Here is a 26,012-nt window from a genome sequence, read left to right as displayed (position 1 = left end):
TACCTAATTAACTTGGTACAAAAGTTTAAGCTCGTGTGACACACCAATTACTGTAGCTAAGTAATAAAACTACTAGTTGCTATAGAACTCTGGCAAGCAATGAGCGACTTTTTAATCGGCGTTCCCCAAAAATTTTCTGTAAAATCACGTCAGAATGTAATTTTACAGAAAAGCGATAAGATATTTGCGCTATAAGGCAACATATGCGAAAAAAAATCTTTTTTTTTCGACTGTTTTTTTTTACTTTTGATGGGTTTTCTTTTGGCCCCAGACTTCCCCAAAGGCATTGACGATACCTAAGATGAAGCGAGCTCGCCCAAAAGGTGCCTGTTCACTCTGACTTTGAAAGCACATAGGGTTATATGCATTCGGAAATACAGAAAACGGCAGAGAATTCCTCTCTTTAAATCTGATTATGTACATTTAATTCAGTAAATAAACGAGAATTTGTATTCAAGTTCTATGGCAACTAATCGAGTTATTCATGGATTTGTCAATCCATTAAAGATTGTGGTTCTGATTCTGGCCAACTATACTTAATTTTATTTTAGTCTTACAATTCTAAAAATACTGCCGTCTTTCTCTTACCATGAGTGCAAGACAGAGATAGAACTAGTTTTAGAAACGTCGAAATAGATTAAAATTAAGTTGGCGTCTGACAGAATCGGCACCAAAAAAGGTTTGGAACATCTAGTAAAGTTGGAAATGTATTAAACCTATCATAAAGGCGTTGCTCAGGCGTTTAGTGATCCCAATGTCTACCAAGTTGTACTAAAGGTGGTCGAACGTTTAGCTACAGTCCGGCTGTATTCCAAACACTCATTGCAATACCTTACCGCTTACTTAAATTACATTTATATGGTCATATGCGAACATCTATATGTGAACGCTACTCGGATCCAAGAGGAATCACCAAGTAACGTCCATAATGCACGACATTTACTTTATTAATCTAGTGCAATTCCGAATCGTACTAAATATGCAAAAATAAATAAACATTTTTCCAATAAACAACTGACAAAAATAATTTCGAGTGTGATACTTTTTCTACTTGAAGGCATTTCTGATGACTGATATCTATTATATTTTAAAGATAAACTATTTACGTAGGCACTGGTGGGCCGACTCCGGGGCCCCATTTGAAAAAACCGAAAGAACCAACATTAATGTGAATATAGTATACAATTTAATATAAATGGACCCCAGAGAACGTTACACTATTGTCAATGGCCAATATAATAAATACAATCTAAGTTCCATATTCGTAAATATGTCTCGATCGAAGATATTTCTTTATCAATAAAACATTCGAATTCGAATTTCAAATATCCGTTACTTATTCCATTCCTCTATGTAAAACAGTATCACTATTTGTTTTCATCGTATTTATTTTTCAGAGTTCGAAATCTAATTTCAAAAAGTGAATCGATGAATGACAAAAGACAAGAATTATCGATTGAAAGATAATCGAATAAATGGGACGTGTTTACATTAAAAAATGTGGTTATTTCGCTCCGGTCCGCGGAGGTCTTTGTTGCTCTATGGTATTACCAGTCTACCAATTTTAAGTTTCGAACTCTGCACTTAACATACAAACAAGATCCTAATTTGAAAACCCGGCGGATGACATCTTCAACCGAGACACGTCCTTATAAAATCTCCTCATACTCGTAGACAGATTAAGTAATTCCAAACCAATCACAACATCTGTTAACATTATTTGCTGCGGCACAACCTGTTTACCAAACAACGTGGCAATTTGAGGTACACGGTATAAGGCATCCATCAAGGCTGAGTTACGTTCGTCATTATAGAAAATGCTTAATTATGATTATTGAATATGCGTATAAATCTGCATCTACAGCTCGTGTATTGTCAAGCTTATTTTACTCCTAGAATAACGATGAATGAAAATATATCAATATGGGAGGATATGTCGATTATGATCGTGTATTTCTAATTAGTACGGTAACTTACTTTAGTATGCTACCTGAAGAACTTAATGTAGAACGTTCTCCACATTGGCAAGTACATAATTATAACAGTATAGGTACTAGGTAAGATATATATTATTATGATAATAAATTATTATTTATGTAGTGCATTATTATGCACGTCTTTGTCTACTGGTAGTATAAAAATAGGCCAATTAGGAACACGCTCAAAGTATTTTGTTGTTTATCTACTGCAGTAAATCCAAACTGATATATTTTCCGTCAATTTAAATCTATGAATAATATTGAAATTGCAACGTCCTTTGGTAGTTTGTCTTATGAGAACATGTACTACTTAAAACGTATGTGACTACTTAATATTTAACGACTTAATAAATCCTAAGTGACTTAGGCCATAAAGGGTAACATCGAATAGTTTTACAATGGACAGAAATACGAACATTTTGTTATAAGTACTAAAACAAATATTGCGGAGAAGAAACAAATAGAACAAACATGTTAAAACTATAAACGTCTCGCTCGCACACGTAATGATAAATGTATCGAGCAAGCGAGAGCAATACACGCGTATAATTTATTTATCTACGAAAATTTTAACGACTATGTTGAATATGTTTTATATTAACTTCTCTATGTAAACTGTATGTTTACATTATCAACACAAGCTATTGGGAACTAGAAATGACTAATCACACGACTGATATGATGGAGGTATGTCCTGCGACATGTCTTTATTATATAATCTGAGCGATCTTTACGTTCTTTGGTATACTGATGTATGTCTTAAATACATACTTTCAGGTGCTTTGAAACATAAATATAAATTGACTAAATCGTACTACGGTGCGTATATACACAGTTGAACCCTTTTTCCATACTCAAAGGGCGTAGCCCTGGCAATCTGGACGTTAGCGTTGTCCAAACTTACATTTAAAAGACACGAATTCTTTAACACGGTTCATTCTATTACAGTCATTTAAAACATTGAGGCTATGTATTATATATGAAGTGAACTTGATGTGTGGAACGAAAGCTTCGTCAGGCGTTTGACCACAGAATAAGGAATGATACTACGTACAGAACGGAAACTCTCCGCTCCCTCCCTAGTCTGATCTAGGTTTACCTCATTGGTGATATTATTCAAGTTTTTATTTAGTTGTTTAGGTTCTTTAAGGAGCGGGACGTATATAGTCTGTTTATATAATATTATGTCATAATGATGCCAAATAATAACCGCTTATTACAGGCTCAAAGGCGTTAATAAAAACCTTGTAAAACAAGGCATTCTCATTTCATTTTTAATCGGTCATCAATAGTCAGTAAGTAAGTTAATAAGTCCAACATTCTAAGGACAAATTTAGTGTGAAAATGAATGAAAATTTTTGTATTTTTTTAATTATTTTCAGTTCCATACTGTTGCGACGGGAAATTTCACTTGATATTAACTCAGAATCTTGGTCTGAATCGTCCCCCAAAGTTTTCGTTACGATGTCACTAACACCGTGTAATTTATCTGAGGATTGTAATAACAAGCATCGTTGTAAGTACGCGACTAATATTCTTCTGTGTCTGAGTTACGTCTGTCCGTCTGTCCCATTTGTATGTATTTGTATTTCACCACATCAAATTCACTTTGTAAAATTCACGATGTCTAACACTGAAGTTATATCTACACCACAAACCGTTTTCGTAAATTTCAAGTCAGCACTTACCCGACATCTTACATCAATATTCAATTCAACATTTAGTTACTTATACAATAGTGACCGTCAAAATGACTGTTTTAACGAAAAATAAATATTATTTATTATATTTTCAGTGGATACTTGTGTTTGCAAAGTAAGTATCACTAGAATACATTCTTTTTTTTCAAGAAGACTCACTTACTCCGTTCCGATGGTTTGTTATGTTACCTTCTAACTTGTAGACGAATTTCTGAAAAGACACAATTGTTTTTATTTAGACTCAATTTAGTTTTTTATATAACTCTGAAGTTCGTTAATTCTTCTTCTCTCGTATAAGTTGTGAGGTGGAATACCAACTTTAAGAAGCAATTTTATTTCAATTTTTTTTTAATTTTTTGGGTTTTATATAAATGGGGTAGTCAGAGCTATTCGGGATATAGTATGAGCTTATTTTAGGAGGAGCTCGGTGGCGCAGCGGTAAACGCATTCGGTCTGCGATTGTTGAAGTTAAGCAACTTTCGCAAAGACCGGTCATAGGAGGGATGACCACAACAAAAGTTTTCATCTCGAGCTCCTCCGTGCTTCGGAAGGCACGTTAAGCCGTTGGTCCCGGCTGCATTAGCAGTCGTTAATAACCATAAAATCCGCACCTTGGGGCCCGCGTGATGGTTTAAGGCCCGATCTCCTATCCATCCATAGGGAAGGCCCGAGCCCCAGCATTGGGGACGTTAATAGGCTGATGATGATGAGCTTATTTCCTATAGAAGCCGTGGTAGCCCAGTTGGTAGAACGCTTGCCTCTCACTTTGAGGTTCGAATACCAGCACAGACCTAAACCAATTATTGTCTAATTTGTTTTCGAATTCATGTTTGGATCATAAATGATTATCACGTTGGCTGACAGGCGGTGAAGCAAAACGTCGCAAGGAAACCCATATTCCCGAGAAATGCATTTACTGAGTTATGTGACCTAACTTGTATTGGGCTGGTTTTCCCTTCGCAGGTGGGAACGTCAGACAGGCTGTCGCTTCTGTTAAAACCCGGACCTGGACCGTGAGAAAAACAGGATATTGCTAGGGAGATGTTTTTTTTTTCTCTATAGTCACCTGGTGGTGAAGTCTACCCGCAGCTGAGTTTGACCTTCTTGCAGTCCTGGGAGTCGTCGTCGTCCTCCTCGTCGTCGTCCCACTCCCACTCCGGGTCGTCCGGGTCCGCCTCGTCCTCGCGGGACGCGTCCTCCGGGATGTCTTCTTCGTCCTCCTGCATCATAATAAGTATTGTATATTACTTCTACATATCGTGAGGCGCTTTTTGTTATACAGAGTGTTAGTGACATCGTTACGAAAACTTTGAGGGATAATTGAAACCATCATTCTGAGTTGATATCAACTGGAATATTCCGTCGCAAAAGTATAGAACTGAAAATAATTACAAAAATACAAAAAAAATATATAATTTTCCGACAGAAAATTCGACTTGATATTAACTCGGAATCATGGTCTGAATCACCCCCCTTAGTATTCTTTATGATGTCACTAACACCCTGAAGCAATAGTTATGAAGTAACATAAATAAAGGCAAAATCGCTTAACATGAATGCCGCTAAAGAGTAAGAGGGACGCGCGCTGACTCTGTTTCGCTCGCACTTGAGATTTTTTAATGGAATGTCCGGAGTGAGCTTCGGCTTAACACTATTTACCTTGGTGTTAAGGCAGCGATGTGGTCTATGGTAGAGCACACAAACTCAAATAGCCGCAAACTAGCCGTAACTCAAATAGTGAATACCTATTCAATCTTGCCTACAAAATCCCCCAAATACACACAATCGCAGCTCCATTATGTACTCGCCTACGGCTCGGCCTGAAAGGGCTTGACTGCGACAAACACAGCTCAGTTGTATCACAATATACGTAATGTAATGTAGTATTAGTTATTAATTGATTAGTGTGGACCCGTGGTGGCCCAGTTTTTAGAACCTTTGACTCTCACTTCGAGATTGCAGGTTCGAATTCTAGGCCTAAACCAATGATTTTCGAATTCATATTTGGATCATAAATTATTGTCACGTGGTCAGCGGTGACGGAAAACATCGTGAGGAAAGTCACATTCCCGGAAATGTATTTTGGAGGTATGTGTCCTAACCTATATGGGGCTGGCTTTCACGGGTTGGAAGATCAGATAGGCAGTCGCTTCTGTGAAAAACCGGACCTGTCAAATTTTCAGGTTAGGTAAGCGGACCCTGTGAAAACTGGGATAATGCCAGCATTATCGCAATTGATTAGTGTGTCGCAGTACCTGCGGCCGCTGCATGACGGCGATGGGCGGGCTGGCGCTGTGCGCGGCCACGCGGCGCTCGATCACGTACGACACGTACTCGTCGTACAGCAGACGGATCAGGTGGAACGACCCGAACGACGCCGCAGACCTGCAACGGGGACCACCGTTCGAAATACATATCGTCACTGGAAAGGCAAAATAGGCTAGTTTCCAACTAGTCAAAATCAGTTACTTTTTACTAAACGTCAAAACACAAAATTACTACGGAATTTGTATGAAATAGCACAGTGTGACGTCATAGAAAAACGTGATAAAATGTCGGCCTTATTATTACGTTTTTCTTGATTAAAACTCATAAATTAAACTGAAAAAGAAAATTATTTCGTTAATTCTAGATCTGTCTTTATTTAGTAATCAGAATTTCATAATTTATCTCGAGCCTAGTACACGACCCAATTACTTAATTAAGCGCCAAAATATCCTAAAATAGCAATCCATGTGATAATATGTTATTGCTAGACATAGAAAACGATAAACAATGTAATCTTACGTTGACGTCATCAAAATTAGATAAATGGGTAAGAAGGTATGATAAAACAACGAAAAAATAATTTAAATGGCATTTTGGCGCTTACGTAATTTTGTCTTTTCAGTGACGATATTATATAGAGGGTATAAGTGACATCGTAACGAAACTTTGAGGGATGATTCAGGCCATGACGGAAAATTCCATTTGATATTAAGTTAGAATCAAGGTCCGTGCTTCGGAAGCTGTTGGTCCCGGTTACTACTTACTGATGTAAGTAAGTAACCGTTACATGAGCTATGTCAGACTCAATAATAACCCTGGGTTGATGGGGTTGGTAATCCACCTCACAACCCACACGATAGAAGAAGATGGTCTGAATCATCCTCATCAGTATTCGTTACGATGTCACTAACAGCCTGTATAGCAGACCTACTGACTGATGTTCTGCCAGAAGGAGCGTCGGGGGGTGAAAATGATGCAGAAAAGTGTACCAGTACCTGAGCGTGAGCTCCCGGATGACGAGCGAGGAGTAGAAGGACCAGTGCAGCAGCAGGCGGCGCGCGCGCTGCGTGTAGTCGTGCGCGCGCTCGTGCGCCGCCAGCGCGCCGCGCACGCAGCCCTCCAGCCACGCCGCCCACTGCTCCAGCGACGCGCCGCGCCCCAGCGTCGCCTGCACAGACGGCCACACGGGCGCGATATTTCATTCCTCACATATTTAACAAATAATAATTCCGTTAAAGATACCGATACCTTTAAGACGACGATATGCAACTACCAACACGGCACCGTTGAATCATTTTTCCCTAATCACACAACAACTTGTGGCGAGCGGGATACTATGCTCTGTACGATACCTCGAAACATTTTTGGCGGCTAAACCCTCTCCAACAAAAAACATAAATAGGCGAGAATCATTCTGTGTTGTTGTGTTGTTGTAATTGCAAGGTGTTATTGTGTAATTGACAGCCGTTTTTCCTCCGAACATTACATAAAAAAGACAAAAAAAAAGCAATACAATGACATTAGAAATCATTCATACCTTAAAATCAGCTTCAAGTCTGTGCGCGGTGGCGGCGCTGGTGCAAGAACAGGCCCAGGCGGCTTGTTCCCGCACCACGCGGAAATCCACGCGGTTCAGATCCGCCAACATCTGGGAACACACAACTATTTGTATGATACTCCTGTATCGTATACGGGGATTTTATCGCCCTTAATACTCCAAAGCGACCAACCTATCGCAAAAATGTCCGACGTAAATATTTTTGTAGTGGACCAGCTAGTTCCGCCCATATGCAACAGATGGCGTTAACAGATGGCCTAGAACGCGCTAACGAAGTTCGACGCATAATACGATTTCCATCGTACCACTGTGGGATCGTCGCGTCGATCCCTAGTCACACTACAACTTGTGGCTCGCGGGGTACTTCAAAAAATAATAATAATAAAAAAGTTTGTTCAGGTAAAATCTACGACACACATCACTTACACCACAACTTGGCGGCAGCACACCCTCGCCGCCAAACATTAAAATCACCATACATTTACCCCTAAGGCCACGACCTTACAGGAGGTTGCTTGAAAGGGTATGAAAAATTTCAAGCCTACTTTTTGGTAGGACTGTAACAACCCCCGTGGGGGTTTCAACGTCCTTCCTATTTAATTTTGTTAGGCTTTTATCATTTCGGGTGTTTTATTAGTTTTATTACACACGTTGGAACACTTTCCTTGATATCGTAGGAAAACTCAACTAAGGAACTATTTCTATAAACAAGTTACCTGTTGTATCTGATGATGGTTGGTAAGCACGGCCCTAGCGGCCTGCGCCAGGTGGTTGAGCGAGGTGTACCGCCTCAGGGCTGCTGCGAGGGCTGCGGCGGCGGAGGCCTGCGCGCGGGCCGCGGCCGCCGGGGCTCCGCCGGCGCCTGCTGCCAGCGCAGACTCCAGGCTCTTGGCGAAATTGCGGATTGCCTGAGAGGGAAATAATGTATAATGGATCCGTATTGGCAATCATATTATTTTCAGATTAACGCGCACATAGATTTTAAAATGGGTTCCAGTACACAGCACACTTGATGTTAAGCTGTACATATACTTTAACCTATAGCGACGTCTCACGCGGATTTGTCGATCTAGTGAAAGTAACGATGTAATATAAAGCAAGACATCCCGACCCTGCGCTCACATAGACACTAAGACACGGAGCAGCGCGCTGTCACCGCCGCTAACGCCATACCTTGACCAACCTGCTACCCTTACCTGAGTCAGCTGCGGCGGTATGGGCCGCAGCACATCGGGCAGCAGCAGCTCCACGGCCTTCTGGTACAGCTCGAGCTCCGCCTTCCTCAGCCAGTCGGCCACCTCCTTACGGGCCGTCAGCTTGCACAGCTCGCGGCGACACAGCTCGGGCGGCGGGCGGCGCCAGAAGGCGCGGCGGGTGCGCTCGACCCCAGCCGTGTCGAGCGCCGCCACGGCTTCTAGGAATTCTACGCCGTGTTCGCTACGGAGAAAATTGTTGGTATTACTAAAATGCAATAACGCGCATCTACCTGACACATTCACATTCATTCATTCATTCTTTCTGTCGCATTTACCTGTGAGTTTCCATAGCAACGCCCGGGACGAATTTGACGCTCTAGTGAACACAGTGACCAGAATAAGAAATCCTGACGCTGTGTTCACTCCAACCACACAGCACACCTCCACAGTTGGCTAGACTATTATAGATGGCGATACGGCTCACTACCTATCACGTTGGTCTAACAGAAAGGTCGGTGAGTGATGGGTACTTAGTTCATCTGATGACCGAAATTGGAATACAGTGAGCTCATGTTATGTTCATCCCGATCGGCGACAAACTCACCGGTGATGTCTCCTGAGCACCTGCAGAGCACTCCGAGGCACATCTTCGGGCATCTCATCGAGTTCTAACTCTGGTGGGTCGGGGGGCGTCACCGCGCCCAGGTACTGTCTGTGTGGGATGCTGCAAGGCGACGCGCCGCTTTGTTCTGGCTCGCGGTCGCGCGAATCCTAAGAAGCAAGTATGGATGGCATCATATTCTGAACCCTGCTTCTAAAATTGTTAACATTCTATATTTTTCTAGAGATAGAGAAAGAAACTCTTCTAACTTGTCTTTGCAATGCTTAAGAATATGGATTACGTCTAACCAAAATGTTTGTTGCAATCACAATCGCAGCGTAAACGATTGGGACTATAGATATTGGACTTTGCCTATAAGGTTCCAAAGATGTGATTACGTTGAATTAATGGTTCTGATTTCTATCATTAACAGATGTCTAAGCCGGGACCCACCTGGTGTTCACTGACTTCGGTCTTATCATTGGCGGGCTCGTGTGCGGGTCCGCCGTCGTGTCCCGCGGTGGGCTTGGCTCGTATACCGTAGTAGTGGTACTTGGAGTTGCCCCCGCGTGCCCAGCCGCCGCGTCCGCAGCCCGATGAACACGGAGCGGATCAGCTTGCCGAACGAAGCCGCGTTCACCGGGTCCAAGCGATGTGTTGCGCAGTGACGCAGGTAGTGCGCGTAGAGGGTCGAGCGTGGGAGGGATACGCCTGGAGGAAACACAATTCCCGTTACCTATGATTCAGATAACATTATTCTTATACAAGAATAGGCTAGTTTCTAACTAGTCAAATCAGTTACTTTTTACTAGACTGTAAATACTCGCCAGGTGAAATGGACAGGAGAAGGTAGCATGAGGAGAATGTGAATGTAGCATAATGTTGCGTAGTGTCTCGCTTACAATGGTGTTGTGTACCTTCAGCGGTCTCGTAGTTGTCGAGCAGCCACTGCACGGTGGCGGGCGGCATGCGAGGCGCGGCGCCAGGGGTCGCGGGGGACGCGGGGGTCTCCGCCTCGTCACCAGCCACCTGAGGGGACACTGCTTGTTAACATCGACTTAACATTATTCCAGTAGTGTCCTGACTGAACCTGGGACAGTCAGAATGTGTTTCTTTTTGTTAGACGAGTCACCACCGAATTCAGGACCTCAGGACCCTGCACTTTTACTTACTCTTGACAATGTCATTGGTGCCAACTCAGACAACCACTAATTTAATTTGACACGATTAAAAGTAGCTCCATCTCTTTCTTGCACGTATTGTAAGTGAAAGACACTAGTTTAAGAGCTATCCAACTATAAGAGGTTTAGTGTCTGCCCAAATAGCAAAAAGGAGGGTTATATGTTTTACCGCTATATACGTAAATATATGAGTGTATGCACGTCTGTTTCCACCTAACTCCTAAATTCCTATTCGGAAGAATTTCAGATAAATATTTTCTTGTTTCATACTTTTAGAGCGCGAGTTTTCCGTAGTGAGTTTTTACTTTTTAAACTTCTATTTTTATTTTACTACATACGACTACTTATATAATTATTACGCTTAAACATATCTGATGGCAAGGCAGTAGGGTGACTCCCTGCCAACACCGGGTCACGTAGTAGCTACGGACCTCTCTAGGATGGTCTACTTCCCTTGCTCTAGGGTGACCAAAAACTCTTGGTCTATCAAACGCCTGTAGGTACCTTTGGTAAATATTCCGTCAAGTATAACTCGTTCCCAATTAAATGATATTTGGGGGAAAATAATGAGAAGGTATTCAAAAAGGGGACGGTAAAATCAGATAGTCATTTTAGGTATATAACGGTACTATTGGCACGAAAGTAACCTTTTAGTTGAAGGACAAGTCGTGGTCTAGTGCTTAGAGCGTTGAGCTCCTCACATGGGGGGGATTTATTATTTCGTAAATAAGGCCGTAAGCTCTCCTAATAAAGTAACAAATCAAGCAACACTCACCACTACGCCGTAGGCGGTATATTCAGCGGAGGAGGCGCCGCCCCAGCTGTTGTCCGCTGACGTGGCCTCGGTGGAGGAGGTGGCGTTGCCGACTGTCGCCACGCCGTACACCGGGTACGAGCGCAGTGGGTCCCTGTTGGACAATACGCTAGATAACTCAGTCATAGAAAACAAATGCTAATCTACAATCGCTTCCTTCTCAAACAGGGAGCGCCAGTTCGAACCCCGGCACCATTTTCTTTTGTTTGGTGTCATTTATTGTGCCGCAAATAGCATTAACTACTTCGCCGGACAGATGGAAAGCGCTATGGGCTCCGAAGCGAAACAAAATTTAAGACAACAGGCCCAAAAGTGCCCAGTTTGGCGCGCACCTCGGCTCCGGGCGTCGTCTGAGAGGATTGGTGGGCCGATAGCGTTGAATTAGGGAATCAACAACCACGCCGGCGGGGTCGGTATCGGGGTAATTTACTACTGTGCGTCATTCTTGCACTTATGAGTTATTAATTTATTTTATATGCAGTTTTCATTAACACAGTTGGCTCGACTATTATAGACGGCGATACGGCTTTCTATCTATCACGTTGGTCTAACAGAAAGGTGTGGGTGATGAGTTCATCTTGCGTTGGATGTACCTCTGACTACTCCATTGGGACCATTGACCTCGTATTACAAATAGACAAACCATTTCTGTAAAAAAGTGTCCGTGGCGCATCTTGTCACAAGTGACGGTGTGTAAAGACACCTAACAACCGATATTGCACTTTATTTAAACAGCCAACATTTTAATTTAAGGGAACGAACTTATGCTATCTACATAACTTAATGCAATACGTATTTACAACACGGTTCGGACGCTTTTTAAGAAAAACTCCTTAGCGAATATGAGTATGTTTATTTATAGCATGTCAATAGGATGTAGACATGAGCATATCTCGTTATGTCATTCTCGGAATCGCGAAAACGCCCCAAGTGTAGGTACGAACAAGGCAAGCAGGAACTGCGCAATTCGATCTGACGAAATACAAAAACAGGAAGGCGAAGGAAAACTTTCACAATCTAAAAATAAGCAAAAGCAAGAGGCTTGGAAATCCGTATACACAATAGGTTGTGACGTCAGTTGAGCTCAGCCTTTCCAACGGGAAGAAAGTTTTTAAAGGCGCGGAAGCCATATCGCAGCCGCCATTTTATGGAAGTGTTCCGCTAACGAGATCTATTGCGAAATATGCTTATTGTATGACCGAAATTTGTGTAGGGCTTCAAATGCATTAAAGAAAAAATATATAATCTTTCTTCCTTGACTTGTGACGCTGTATAGTCTGTTAGATTTACACTCTCATCCCAGAACCCCAAAGGGGTAGGCAGAGATGCATAGTATTAGCTTTTGCCCGCGGCTTCGCTCGCGTGATATTCGGGGTAACGCGATTCCCCTTTATGTACCAAAATCTACCTTCCTACTACCTAACCTTGAAAACTACGAAAAGTCCCATATAATGCGAAATGCAGCCAAGCCAGTAGACAATTTATAGTGAGTAGGCTAGTTTAGGAACTAACGACATTAGAAATTTATTAACTTAATTATAAAATAAAATATTAGAATGTTGGGTTTATTATAGCACATTTTCTGAGTTATTGTAACCTTAATAATTATTTACCACTAATAGCATTTACGCGTCCATCCGTTCTCTAGGATAAAAAAAAAAATAAATAAAACTCACTAGGATAATTCAATTAATGAGAGGAGGCCTGTGCCCAGCAGTGGCACGTATATAGGCTATTTATGTTATGTTATGTTGTGTACTTCCCGCTTTGCCAATAAAAAAAACAAGCTGTTAATCATTTTACAGCTAAGCAAAGTTCAATCAAATGATTTGATAATTTAATTTAATTTTGCTTGGCTGTCAAATACTTTAACACACGTTTACCGCTTGTTGTTTGTTATTGGAAAGGTTTGTCTTTACATCCAATCCAGCAGAAGCTAAAAAACTGTATTATATACTTACATATGACCCTGGTGTCCTTGTCCATACAACTCCTGAGGCTCCACATACTGCACGTGGTAGTTGACACCATTGCCACCCTCACCTTAAAAAAAAAAAACAAAAAATAATTATTAAAAAAAAATTAAGAACTAGGTTAGCGTTAAAGATGGAACAAACACCAATTTTGTGTATGAAAATAGATGCGGTTAATTCATTATTTTGATCAAGGCTTATAATTAATGTTATAAACAATTAGCACCTCAAAAAGCCCCAAAAATACGATGTAAATGATAAACCGTCAACAGACTGCTGTAAATAGTTTACCGCCAAATCAATACTAGGAAAAACATTTCGTACGCATTAAAACGATTCCATTAAAAAAAATATAGAATATAAAATCTATTCTGAAAATACCAAATATAATTAATACATTGCGATATTAAAACAACTATATACTAAAAAAAAATAAAAATAAATAAAATATATATTTATTTGCATCAGCGATTACATTATTGTAGGTGCAGGTGTCCCCTGTTAAGTTAATATAAACCTGTGTTAGGAGACACCGCTCTTCTTACTTAGACATGTACAGTTATAACTACTAACAAACAATACTTCCTGAAAAAGTATATGTAGCAACATTTTATTTATATAATATTAAATTCATATTTCTTTAGTACATATTTAATTATTTATCACATTTTAATTATTAATTTAATAACTTGATCCCAAAAAACAATTTACAAAACAATATTAAAACAACTATATACTAACAAACAATACTTCCTGAAAAAGTATTTATGGCAGCAAATATATATTTTTTTTCAATAAATTAAATTCCTATCTCTTTAATAAATATTGATTAATTTAACACATTTTAATTAATAATTTAATAACTTAAACCCGAACAAACCGAAGAACAATGAACACCTCAAAGGAACGGAACGAGCTAACCGCTTCACTTCGGGCAGTGTGTAATTGTCTTATGAAACCTTGAGCCCGGGGAGGCACTCACATGGATAGTAGGACCGGTAGCGAGGCACCTCCATGTCGCTGGAGGTCTCCCAGGCAACTTGTCTCAGGACCACAACTTCCCAGAACATCTCATCACCCGTCCCGCTCTAACAACTTCCTGCCCGTCCCATCACCCTGTCTCACTCTAACCTACAGGGTGGGCCAAACACCCCACCTGTTATCCCAATTGTGAAAGAGATGTAAGCGATATAATTGCAAACTTTCCCTTTGTACATTTATTGGCCGGTGTTATACCAGATTTGGGGTACACAGGTTGTATTTTTTTATTTATTAGCAAAGTTGATTTTTTTTAAAATTAGGATATTTAATCAAATTTCTAACCAATTGTTTTACATTAACATTTACACATCAAAATAATTCATTTATTATTCTTATTGACAAAATGAAACAGCTCAAAAAACGGGATTCTAAATAACATTTCGAGTTTAAATTTACTATTTTAGACTAGTTAGCAGGATATAATCAATACCTATAAATAATAAATAGTAACTTTACATTGAAACCGTAATTGATTAACTATTAAATTGTTAATTCCGACAAAAAATAACAGGAAACACAATATAGGCCCCTGCGATACAAGCTGTGCTTAGTGCAGTTATTGTTATGTATGTTTTATGTATGTGTGTTCTTTTAGTAAATAAACGATTATTATTATATATTATTATTACACATAAGAACAGAAATCCTGCTGTTTTAATATCCACGTACTAAAGTTTGAACACCCACTAACAGGTCATATTATAGAAAGCATTCAGCGGCGCGCGCTTGGCACGCGTCATCCAAAGGTAACCAAGCAGGTGTACTATCAAATATCACGGTAGGGTACCGTATAAATCCAACCCCATTCAAGTTGAGCGCTCAGGTAGATAATCTGAAGGGGCATCCAACAATTATCCGACATTATTAAAGCATTTTTTTTTTACATATGCATCTCTAAGCGTCGTATACGTTCGTCAAGTCCAATAGGTAGTTTTAAGGGCAAGTGCTATTAATCATGTGTTGGAAATTATTTGTTTGGATGCAGATGAACATTTTCTGTTATTCAAAGAAAAAAATCCACTGTTGGAAATCTAATGGAAAAATACATACCATTAAAAATAGCCTATATACATCCCACTGCTGGGCACAGGCCTCCCCCCAATCAACCGGAGGGGGGTGGAAAAACACACAAGATGTATTTTTGGTAGTAATAGGTAAGTATCAGTAAGTACCTGGCATCAAAATAGTGCACTTTATATTATTTCTCAAACCCCAAAACATTCCACTTGATTGCATTCATAAAAAAACGTAAACCTTTATTTTTATTTTTTAAAGAAAGCTCGGTGAGGTGGTACTTAGTTCATCTTACGATGGACGTACCTCTGACTGCCCCAGATTGGAACATAGTCTTATGTTATGCTTTTATTTGACCATCCCCTTATCGAAAACAATAGGTAATAGGGTCCATATAAGGGGTGTATTTAATATGGTATAAATCTGACAGGTAGAGATAATCAGCTAGAGATGTAAGGGGCGCGTTATTATTGTTTGCCAGTCCATCAGAGGCTTCAATCTGACCCCAACATTCGTACTCGAATTGTTAGTGAGATGAAAGGAAACGTGAATCGCCTTAAAAATTGAGAAACTCCCAAGCAACATTGTGGGAAGCCACACAAACACTTTTGTGAATGGATATTTGTATACAATGCAACATCAAACGTTAGGCAATAAAGCACCCTGTGAACATACGCACATCGGAAAATGTTACTGTTTATTTATTATTTTCAGTTTCATACTTTTGCGACGGAAAATTTCACTTTATATCAACTCATCATGGTGTGAATCATCTCTCAAAGTTTTCGTTACTACGTCACTAATATCATGTATGTACCTACAGAAGTGCTGTATTATAAATTAATTTCAAAATTGTAGGCGTATAGTTCTGACGCATTCTCTCAGTACTATGACAGCTCTTAAATTAGTGCCGTCCCTAACTTACAAAACGAGCAAGATAGAGATAGAGCTAGTTTTAGTCCTGTCAAATTAAGTTGATGGTTTCCCAAATCGGTACCATTACCTTCTTAAAAGAGAGTGAATATATAAATATTGGCATCCATTCCTGCAGACACCTAATTTTATTTTAAGTTATACCTGTCATTTTCTTATCCGCCGAAAAGGAAAGGGATGAATGATTAACAACTGTTAATTTTAAAATGAATGAATAATATAGGCATCTCGCTCATAAGCAAACCCGTTTGACGTGTGCTATCAACTTAATTCTATCGGATTATTGGATGCGCTTACATACTGAAGTGGACTTGCAGATACCGGTGACCAGGCGGTGGGAACCTGCTTATTAGTAATGTGTTGTGTTAATGTGTACGTTTTATTGTTATTTGTAATTGTCGATCCGTGTCGTGTGTAAATGTTATTTTTATTTTTTATCGTTCTATTACTAACACTAGATTAAGTTGTTTATTGCTTGTTACTAACCTCTATGGAACATGTCCGAAATAAACTTTTTTTTTTTATTTTATTGGCCAATATAAAACTTTGGAAGGGTTTCTTAAATTTCTGCCTAAAATTTACGTGTGTTCCATTTTTATGCATGTCGATTACCCGTCTCTTTCTTTTTCAGCGGATAAGAAAATGACAGGTATAACTTAAAATAAAATTAGATGGTGTGTCCATTGTAACGATAAGCAAACAAGTTTTCGGAGATGTTTAAGACTTTATATATTAAGATGCAATGATGATTTATGTGGTTATTGTTTAATCGATGAAAATTAAAACGTATCACTGATAAGTAGAACTATCAACCCGTTAGCATGCAACAAAAGCCCAAAATAATAATGTAAACTAAAAGAAAAAACTTGCTTTTATAATCATTGGACGTTTCACGCTTCATTGAATTAGGATCCACATCGACTTTCCAAGGCGTAGTCACTGTACGAAAACGAAATAGATAAATTATATAAATAAATTAAGAATGAATAAACCTTTGGCAGGCCAAAACAGCGAAAAGCCAGATTAAGAGGCAGAAACTTAGATAATGTAGAGAAAGATAAAACTGGGTAGAGAAACCAAGCCTAGGTAAAAATGTAACCAAAACATGGGCTGGGGTTCAAAAAGGCCACAAAGATTTTTAGAACCCCTAGAAGCATTTGATAGGGAGAAAATAGGTAGCCTAGTAAAGGTGTAACGATGAGGAAGACGCATTTGAGAGCAAGAGAATAGATATCCCAGGAAAGCACGTAGTTAATGATGAGCTGGAAGCAGAGGTAAACAGTGGCCCCGATTCCTACAGACACCACATGATTTTATTTTAAGTTAAACCTGTCATTTTCTCATCCGCCGAAAAGGAGAGGGACGGGAGATTGACAACTGTTAATTTTAAAATGAATCATTTACTCGGACCAATTATATAGGCATCTCGCTGATATGCAACCAATATTATTTTTGGGAGGGCTTTTTCAATTTCTGCCTAAAATTGACGTGTGTTCCAAAAATGTTATGACTGTCGATTGGATAATCCCTCCCCGTCCCTTTCCTTTTCGGGGGATAAGAAAATGACAGATACAACTTAAAATAAATTAGATGGTGTGTACAGTCATGAGCAATATAATGTACCCACTTTAGGACTCTGTCGCACTAACATATTTGACATTTAGTGAGACTTACAGTTCAATTTGTCAAAAAAGTTAATGTGACATGGTACCAATGTGTATACATATCAATGCTCGTGACCGTACATGAATCAGCACGAATGAAAGCGTTATCTGCTAGTTAGAAGCAGCGGACATGTGACATACAGGTTTTTCCCCGGTGAACCAAGAAGGAAAGAAACCAAAAAATAAAATCAAACTTGCATTCGTGATCAGCAGGCGCCTCGACTTTGATCGCATTGGCCTCGACCTTGATAGGATCGCCTTCGACCTTCCATGCGCCCTGCACTGTGCCAACACGTCACAAATACATACGTACATAAATAAAAAATATAAAACATGAGCACACACAACTGTCTCTTATTATATCGACTGTCACGTAAAATAAATAAATGTGCAAATAAACTATACTCGTATTTAGTGCTAAAAATCTATCTACATTGTGCCGTTAATAACAAAAAGCTGCAAGTTTTTCTGTTTACTAACTCTTTCTAAGGACAAATACATCACATTTAACTTTACATTGACTGTACCCCGTTTATTTCGTTCCAGGTTTGCTTAGTTACCTAACCTGAAGTTATCGACAAGTCCGGTTTTTCAGAAGCGACGTGCTATCTGACCTTCTAACCCGAAGAGAATCCCAGTAGACTAGGTCATGTGACTTAGAAAAACTTTCTTCTCTTTCTAATAACGATTTTCGAATTTGGTTTTCGAATTCATGTTTGGATATTAAATGATGATGATTTTCGGAGGTATGTGACCTAACCTGTAATTGGGCTGCTTTTCCCTTCCAATCGGAAGGTCAGACAGACAGTCGCTTCTTTCAAAAACCGGACCTATCAAATTTTCAGGTTAGATAAGCGGACCCGGTGAACGGGATACTCGTCACGCTAGGGAGATGATGATACCAGTTTCCTTCACGGAAGAAATATGATTGCTACCGAAAAGGAATCTAATATGTATGACTTACTTGCGACAGTGATGTAGGTGTGCTGGGCCTCCGTAGTAGGACTGGAGTGACCAGAACTGTCGCCGTTCACTTCCACCACCGTGCTCGACACCTGCGCATGGAGTTCAACATTAGAGTGCGTAATATGAGGAATTAGCGAGTCATTTAGCGAGCAATGCAAACAAATGTCAAAATGCTTTTTTAGATGAATTGCTTCGATGTGGCCGTTTTAACCCGCCTGGACATAAAAGGAACTCATGAAACTCTTATAAATTACTCGATGGTAGCGTTACAATAAAAAAAAACTGTTGCTGAGAGCAGAGGTTCCCCGAAGGCTGCTTGAGGCTTGACAGACAGCTGTAAGTCTATCAAATCATCTTATTCAGCTTTACCAGCTCTAAGGATTAGAAAATGATCAAGAAGTGTGAGAATCTGGCTAGTATCAAGGACACTCGGTTATTAGACTAGCCAATCCATCGAGCCTGATGCCATAGAATAAGGAACAATACTACATATAGAACGGCAACTCTCCGCTCCCCTCCAGCTTCTGAGCTAGGTTTACCTCACCCTCATCGAACATAGTTTAGACTTGAATCATATGGTGTTAGGCGTCACACACACAGATGCGCGTGTACAATAATGACTGTGTAGGGTCTGTGTAAAACGAGGTGTTTTGTATGACGAGTCCGGGCTGTGCTGATGCGTCAAGACGGGCTAGCGCATCGGCATCGGGAAAACCGACGCTATTAGACTCGCTCGAGATCGTGGTTACCATGGTTACGTCCACCATTTTTGACTACATGATTCCGATCGCCGAGCCCGTGACCTTGACGTATCGGGCAGGATGGATTTGCAAAATAAAAAGTCAGTATACCTGTTGTATGGCGTGCTGCAGGTGTATGGAGTTGGGTATCTCCGGGATGACGATGAGCTCGCGCACTGCACTCGGCGACGTCCCGCCGCCCGCGCCCGTTGTCTGTATAAACCGGGAACGGTGAAATTATTACAACTATTCTAGAATCCCCTGAGCTCTATGATGTTCTGGTTGTCTTCTGTGTCCAAAAAGACGCAAGTCACTGAATTGAATGGCCAAATTCAACATTATGGATAACTAACTCTAGACACTGGAGGAGCTCGGTGGCGCAGCGGTAAACGCGCACGGTCTGCGATTGTTGAAGTTAAGCAACTTTCGCAAAGGCCGGTCATAGGATGGGTAACCACAAAAAAAGTTTTCATCTCGAGCTCCTCCGTGCTTCGGAAGGCACGTTAAGACGTTGGTCCCGGCTGCATTAGCAGTCGTTAATAACCATCAATCCGCACTGGGCCCGCGTGATGGTTTAAGGCCCGATCTCCCTATCCATCCATAGGGAAGGCCCGAGCCCCAGCAGTGGGGACGTTAATGGGCTGATGATGATGAACTCTAGACATCGTGAACTGATTACAATGAGGAACTTTCCAGGTGTAGTTCTTTGAAAATCACATAGATGGCGTTGTTGAGTTTAGAATGCTGACAGTACGGCTAGTGGACCAAAGTAAAAAAAAAAACGATAAGCGTTGATATTCTCTTTGGCCATAAAGTATGGTTTATAACAATAATACAACTTCCTAAACTAAACAACGCCATCTATGTGATTTTTAAAGAATGTAAGCTGGATAGCCTCATTGTAATTATACTGAAATCAGAATAGTGACCCGATGACATTTGCCGTAAATAGATATTTAGATACTTATGCGAAAAGTTATATAAAGAATAACTAAATAACAACCTTTAATAAAAACAAATACAGCACTCCCAAAGCCGTTTTCTATATACCAGATAATGAGATCCTAATAGACGAATACAACAAGAAAAATATGCAATTCATTTTCTTTCTATTTAATTAGATTTTCGTGAGTACCGTTGACAATGGCTGGTTTACTTATCACGTAGCCAATAGTGTTCGTTACATATCGCGTCACGTTACGACTGCTGACGTAGATCATTCATATATTCGTGCAAGTGAAGTAGGGAGCCGTGATATCCCAGTTGGTAGAACGCTTGCCTCTAACTTTGAGGTCGCAGGTTCGAATGCAGCACCACCAAAGATTGATTTGTTTTCGAATCCATGTTTGGATTATAAATGATTCCATCCATCCTCATCCAAGCCGTGTCCGGCGACGGCGACTCCTAAATGTCTATCCCAGGTCGATGTTATGATAGGCTCTAATATGACTAGCAAAACCGAACTTCGATTTGAAGATTCGGCCACATGGCGCACAGAATAACTGGCCAGCAGAATTAAATGTATAGTTGTAGGAGGGCTTGTGTCGAGTCTTCCGTATTTGACGTTTTACGTCAAGATCTTCTAAACGCTTGTTTTCGTACAGTTCCACGTTTGATGATCAATTATAAATGATTATCACGTGCTCAGCGGTGAAGGAAAGCATCGTGAGGAAACCCACATTCCCAAGATATGCATTTTTGAAGGTATGTGGCTTAAACTCTGCTGGGCTAGTTTTCCGTTCGCGGGTTGGATGGTAAGACAGGCGCTTCTGTAAAAAACTAGGCCTGTCAAATCTTCAGGTTAGGTAAGCGGACCCTGTGAAAAACGGGATAACGCTAGGGAGATGACAATGATAATCGTGCAAGTGAGCGGTGTTAATAATGAATAATGAATGACGGGATGACATACAAGTGTATAAGTTACCTGCGCGGGCTGCGCAAGACGCGCCGCCATGTCGGGCGACGCGGGCGGCGACGACTCCACTAGCACCTCGTCGCCAGCGCACTCAAAGTCTGCAAACATACAACATATTACAGCTTAATAACAAAATAACGCGTGTCTTTGTGTTTTTACAGGTTACATTACATGTGTGAGTGTGCACAGAAATTGCACGAACTGATTCCACCTGCACCTTTCCACCATCGCACGACACGTCGTGGAGGGATTCCATCCGTATGTGGTCGACGTTCTAGATTCGCTTCCTCCTTCATTATGCGAACAGCTGAAGAATGGAATTCTCTCCCTGCGTCATTGTTCCCCGATACATACATATAATTTGGTGATTTCGGTGGCAAGAGCGAATAGGTATTATTTGAGTTTGCGTGCTCCACCTTAGGCCACATCGCTGCTTAAAACCAGGCGGGATCGTGGTCAAATGCACTCAAATCTTTTAATAAACATCCGCCTCCTTAACAAGATGTACAGTCATGAGCTATTGCTCATGACATGAAAGTTCATCAAGTTGTCGCACTATCATATTTCACATTTAATGAGACTTACGGTTTAATATATCAAAAAAGTTAATGTGACATAGTTTCAAAATGTATACATATTAGTACTCGTGACCGTACGTATATCGGGCGCGACGAGAAATTTGGATGAGGGTAGGATTTCAAATCGCAACTCTCATAAAGCCTGGACAAGTTTGGCAACCTGGCAACCGTTACACCACCAATCCTCATACTATCCATGAGATAGTTTGTGGGTTGGTGAAGAATTCAAAACACTCGTGCGCAACCAGTGGTCCGCGGGTCAACGAGAGCTAAAATAGTCAACGTAAGATTTGAAACTGAATTAATTTGACGATAATTTACAATAAACATTTCAATTAAGGTTTTTTTTTCGTTGCACGCTGTTTATTTGGCAACCTTGTGTTCTAATAACAGTGCTAATAAAAATCGAAGGCGTCCCCCCTGGCCATAAAAGGTTGGGTACCACTGAAATAAAAGCACAAGAAAACCTTATAAAATCTTGATAAACCACTTGCATATTAGTAGGAATTGGGTAGTTCCCTAATTATGAAATACTGATTACTAAATATCTTTCTTTTAGTGCTTCCACCTATTTCTACCAAAGTATTTCTCCCACGGGAAATAGATTTCCATTCATTTCTACTGCTCTAATACAACATACTTTATAATGTCAATGTAGTAGAAATTAATGGAAATCTATTTCCCCTGGGAGAAATACTTTGGTAGAAATAGGTGGGCACTGCTTTTTTTCCTACTTTAAGATAATTCTTAAAGTGTAAAAAAACGTTTTCTTTTTCTATTTAACTTATTTATTAATTTTAATAAAGAAAAATGTAATAACAAGTGCGACATTTGGTCACGTTTTTCTATGACGTCAATGGTTGCTTTTTCATACAAATCCCATAGTAAATTTTGTGTTTTGACATTTAGTAACTGATTTGACTAGTTGCAAAACTACCCTATTATTTTTCTGTTTTCACATACCTACATAGGTACTTGGAGATGTGTAGAAATAACCAGAAACTCTTAATAGGATCATTCAATGCAAATTATACATTTATAAATGCAGTACTAGACAAAGGCTACTTAACTAGAAACCACAAAATTGTGTATAATTAAAAAAAAACATAAAGCATCATGAAGCAACACCAAGCACTCATCTAACAATCACCAATATTACTCCTCAGTAATCCAACTCCAGCTTAATGCCCTCTTGCAACCAACTAATTAATTAAAGGGGGGAAATGCAACCCCTTTGAAATAAACCTGCAATTTCCTACAGAGATTACTCGTGAACAGGTAAATAGCCAAATTATAGGGTATAATGAAAAAGTACTTAAAAAATTGCAACAACTGTTTTACCTTGAGGGGAAAAAGCCAAAGAAAAAAACATTTCTTTATCAAAATCGCAAAATCAAATTAACTGTAAGAAAACAATTGACATGAAAAACAGTAACAAAGGAGACAGATCAACAACATAAACAACTAATGAAAAACAAAAGTAATCAAAATATTGAACAAAGAAAATATAAAATTCTACTTAAAAGTGTAATCATAATCATATTCAAAGTAATAATCTGCCAAATAAACAGGATTGTCAGTCAAACTCATTGCATAATGCTATCCCAGGTGATAGAGATGTTATTGATCTGCCGGGAGCTCGGTGCGGAGAGTATCCGTGGAGCGTATCCTGGCAACACCTCATCCGACCCTCCGCACCGCTACACAGCTATATAAAACACTCACTCTCCAGGTAGAACACATTCTCAAACCCCATCTCCGACATTTTACAAACAAAAACTCAAATTTTAAATGAAAATAGCACTTTGTAGAAGAGATGACACATTATTGTTGGCTTCACTGAAAGATACTGTAAGTAGTATTGATCAAACAACTGGTAACTAAGCAGACATATTGGGTAATATTTTGTCTATCACTGTTTTAGGTTCTGTGCAGACTGAGCTAGGGTAAGTTGTAATGCGATGGTGTATAGAGGGGGTGCAGGCAGGTGTGTGGTCACGGTCCAGTGGTACCACCTGCCTGTAACATGCATGGGTGAGCAATACCATTACTGGTGACAGTGTAATGAGCCATTGTTTTTATGTTTATTGTGAATTATGGAATATTGAAATTACATTTCATGTGAATTGTGGCAGCAATGACTTATCTAATCTAGTGATAATAAGTGATTAGTCATTTGTTAGCATTTCTCTTAGTATAAAACCAATATGGTACTGTCTGATAAAGAAATGTAAGACTGTATTTGGAGAAATTAATCTTGTAATATACTAAGAACTCAATATTTAAATGTAAAAGTATATAGACATAAGTAAATTTATTGTATGTACTTGTAGGTAAGTTGGTAATGGCTAGTATATGGTTATTTTGGTGATAAAATGTAGCTGAGTGGTGCATGTCTGTTTATGTACTGTCTGCATGATTAGCATATTATATAGGCAGTGTTGTTTCACAGGTAATTCGTAAGCAGCGGCGGGCGGCGCGTGCCGTGCCTGGCGCCGGTAGCCGCCCCCGACCCTGCGCCCCGTAACCCTGATAAATTGATACGCAATCGGCTCGGGATATAAACGCCGGGAATAGGGGAGACGCGCCTGTGCGGCGCCTCCCGCCTTCCTCAGCGCACCGCCGCTCGCATTACAAACTTTTTGGTCCAAAACTGCGATTTTTTTTCATAAATTATAGCGAAAATACGACGAACCCACCTGCCAGCCATTCCTTGACCTGTCAAAAACATCATTTCTTCAAATGTACGTAGCACACTAGTTTTGGTATAGGAAACTATTCCGAAGCGCCGTTTGAGGTGTAGCACAGTTTCAAAGGTCCTTTTCAACAATTTTATGTAACGCGATAACAAAATGACTTATCAATGTTGTTGTCTCGTAGCTACACCCGTTTCCTAGGCTACGGGCTCCGTCCGGGGCAGAAGTCGGAACAGCTAGTGATGTTCTTAAAAGATTGGATCGTTAATTGATTTAAGTGTGCAATTCGAATCAGTTACTTTTATGCCCATGGTTATTTATGTACACTAGAAAAATATTATATTAATTTACTTATGAAGTCAATTTCTTCTATTGAAGTTGGTTTTATACCAAGTTAGTAATTGACTATATTCAATTATATGACAATTGACTGTGGCAGTCACAGCCATTAAATTTTGTGCATTTTATTAAATTATGTCATGTGGAAAGACAACTATCTTAAAAAACTATATTTAACATAAAAATACTATATTGCACACACAGAAAATACAAAATTACAAACAAAAAAGAAATGGATGAGTACAATAGGTGGCCTTATTGTTAAGTAGCAATCTGTTAAAGGCAACCTTTGGTTATAAGATATATTAAATATTAAAACACTAACTACAGTGAAATGAAAAATGACAAGTTAGATCATGTTTAACTTCTCTTCTCTCATATGGGTTGTGTGAGTTGATCAATAACTAAACTCATCAATCCTGGTATCAAGGTTACTACCTAATGAGGCGCCAAATGACCCCTGACATGGCCTAAGTAATGACACCATAACATACTTAACTAAATATTCGACAAGACCGAATGTTTCATTTTATCTACTCTTATTGTTCTCTGTGCTCAATGGGTGGGCTAACTATGTATGATAGCATCTCTAAAGTCTAACTACTATATATAAGAATAATTATAATATAACCTACTAACTTACTTCCGTTTACTTCCGGTTTCCTTAGATATTTATCTATTCCTCATGGCAATTCAACTCTTTTGAAGACTTATTAAGAAATTGAAGATTTGGTGAAATCCTTTATTAGCTACATACTCACTACTTTACTTTAGAAGTTTTACGTAATTTTGAAAACTTTTTGAACATATCGCAATAACAGAATATACCTTCTAAAGCTTCGAAAAAGTACACTGA

At 39.7% G+C, this 26,012-nt stretch overlaps 1 protein-coding gene across 1 annotated transcript; it reads right to left on the bottom strand.

The window, feature by feature from the left end:
• Positions 1 to 206: 206 nt before the first annotated feature.
• Positions 207 to 25,042, bottom strand: LOC126367028 (DNA-binding protein RFX2). The gene is given in 19 exon segments (XM_050010406.1): positions 207 to 3,890; positions 4,746 to 4,899; positions 5,935 to 6,064; positions 6,943 to 7,115; positions 7,485 to 7,595; positions 8,222 to 8,413; positions 8,702 to 8,942; positions 9,306 to 9,472; positions 9,756 to 9,866; positions 9,868 to 10,013; positions 10,220 to 10,331; positions 11,259 to 11,391; positions 13,259 to 13,340; positions 17,129 to 17,197; positions 18,121 to 18,204; positions 18,887 to 18,977; positions 19,740 to 19,841; positions 21,553 to 21,641; positions 24,821 to 25,042. Coding segments are annotated over 17 exon segments (2,115 nt in total). The 5' UTR covers positions 21,583 to 21,641; positions 24,821 to 25,042; the 3' UTR covers positions 207 to 3,890; positions 4,746 to 4,758.
• Positions 25,043 to 26,012: the final 970 nt, after the last annotated feature.

The sequence above is a fragment of the Pectinophora gossypiella genome, chromosome 5 (assembly GCF_024362695.1).
Source record: "Pectinophora gossypiella chromosome 5, ilPecGoss1.1, whole genome shotgun sequence".
Lineage (NCBI taxonomy): Eukaryota > Metazoa > Arthropoda > Insecta > Lepidoptera > Gelechiidae > Pectinophora > Pectinophora gossypiella.
Note: the sequence above shows the minus strand (reverse complement) of the source record. Positions and strands in the feature narration are given on the sequence as shown.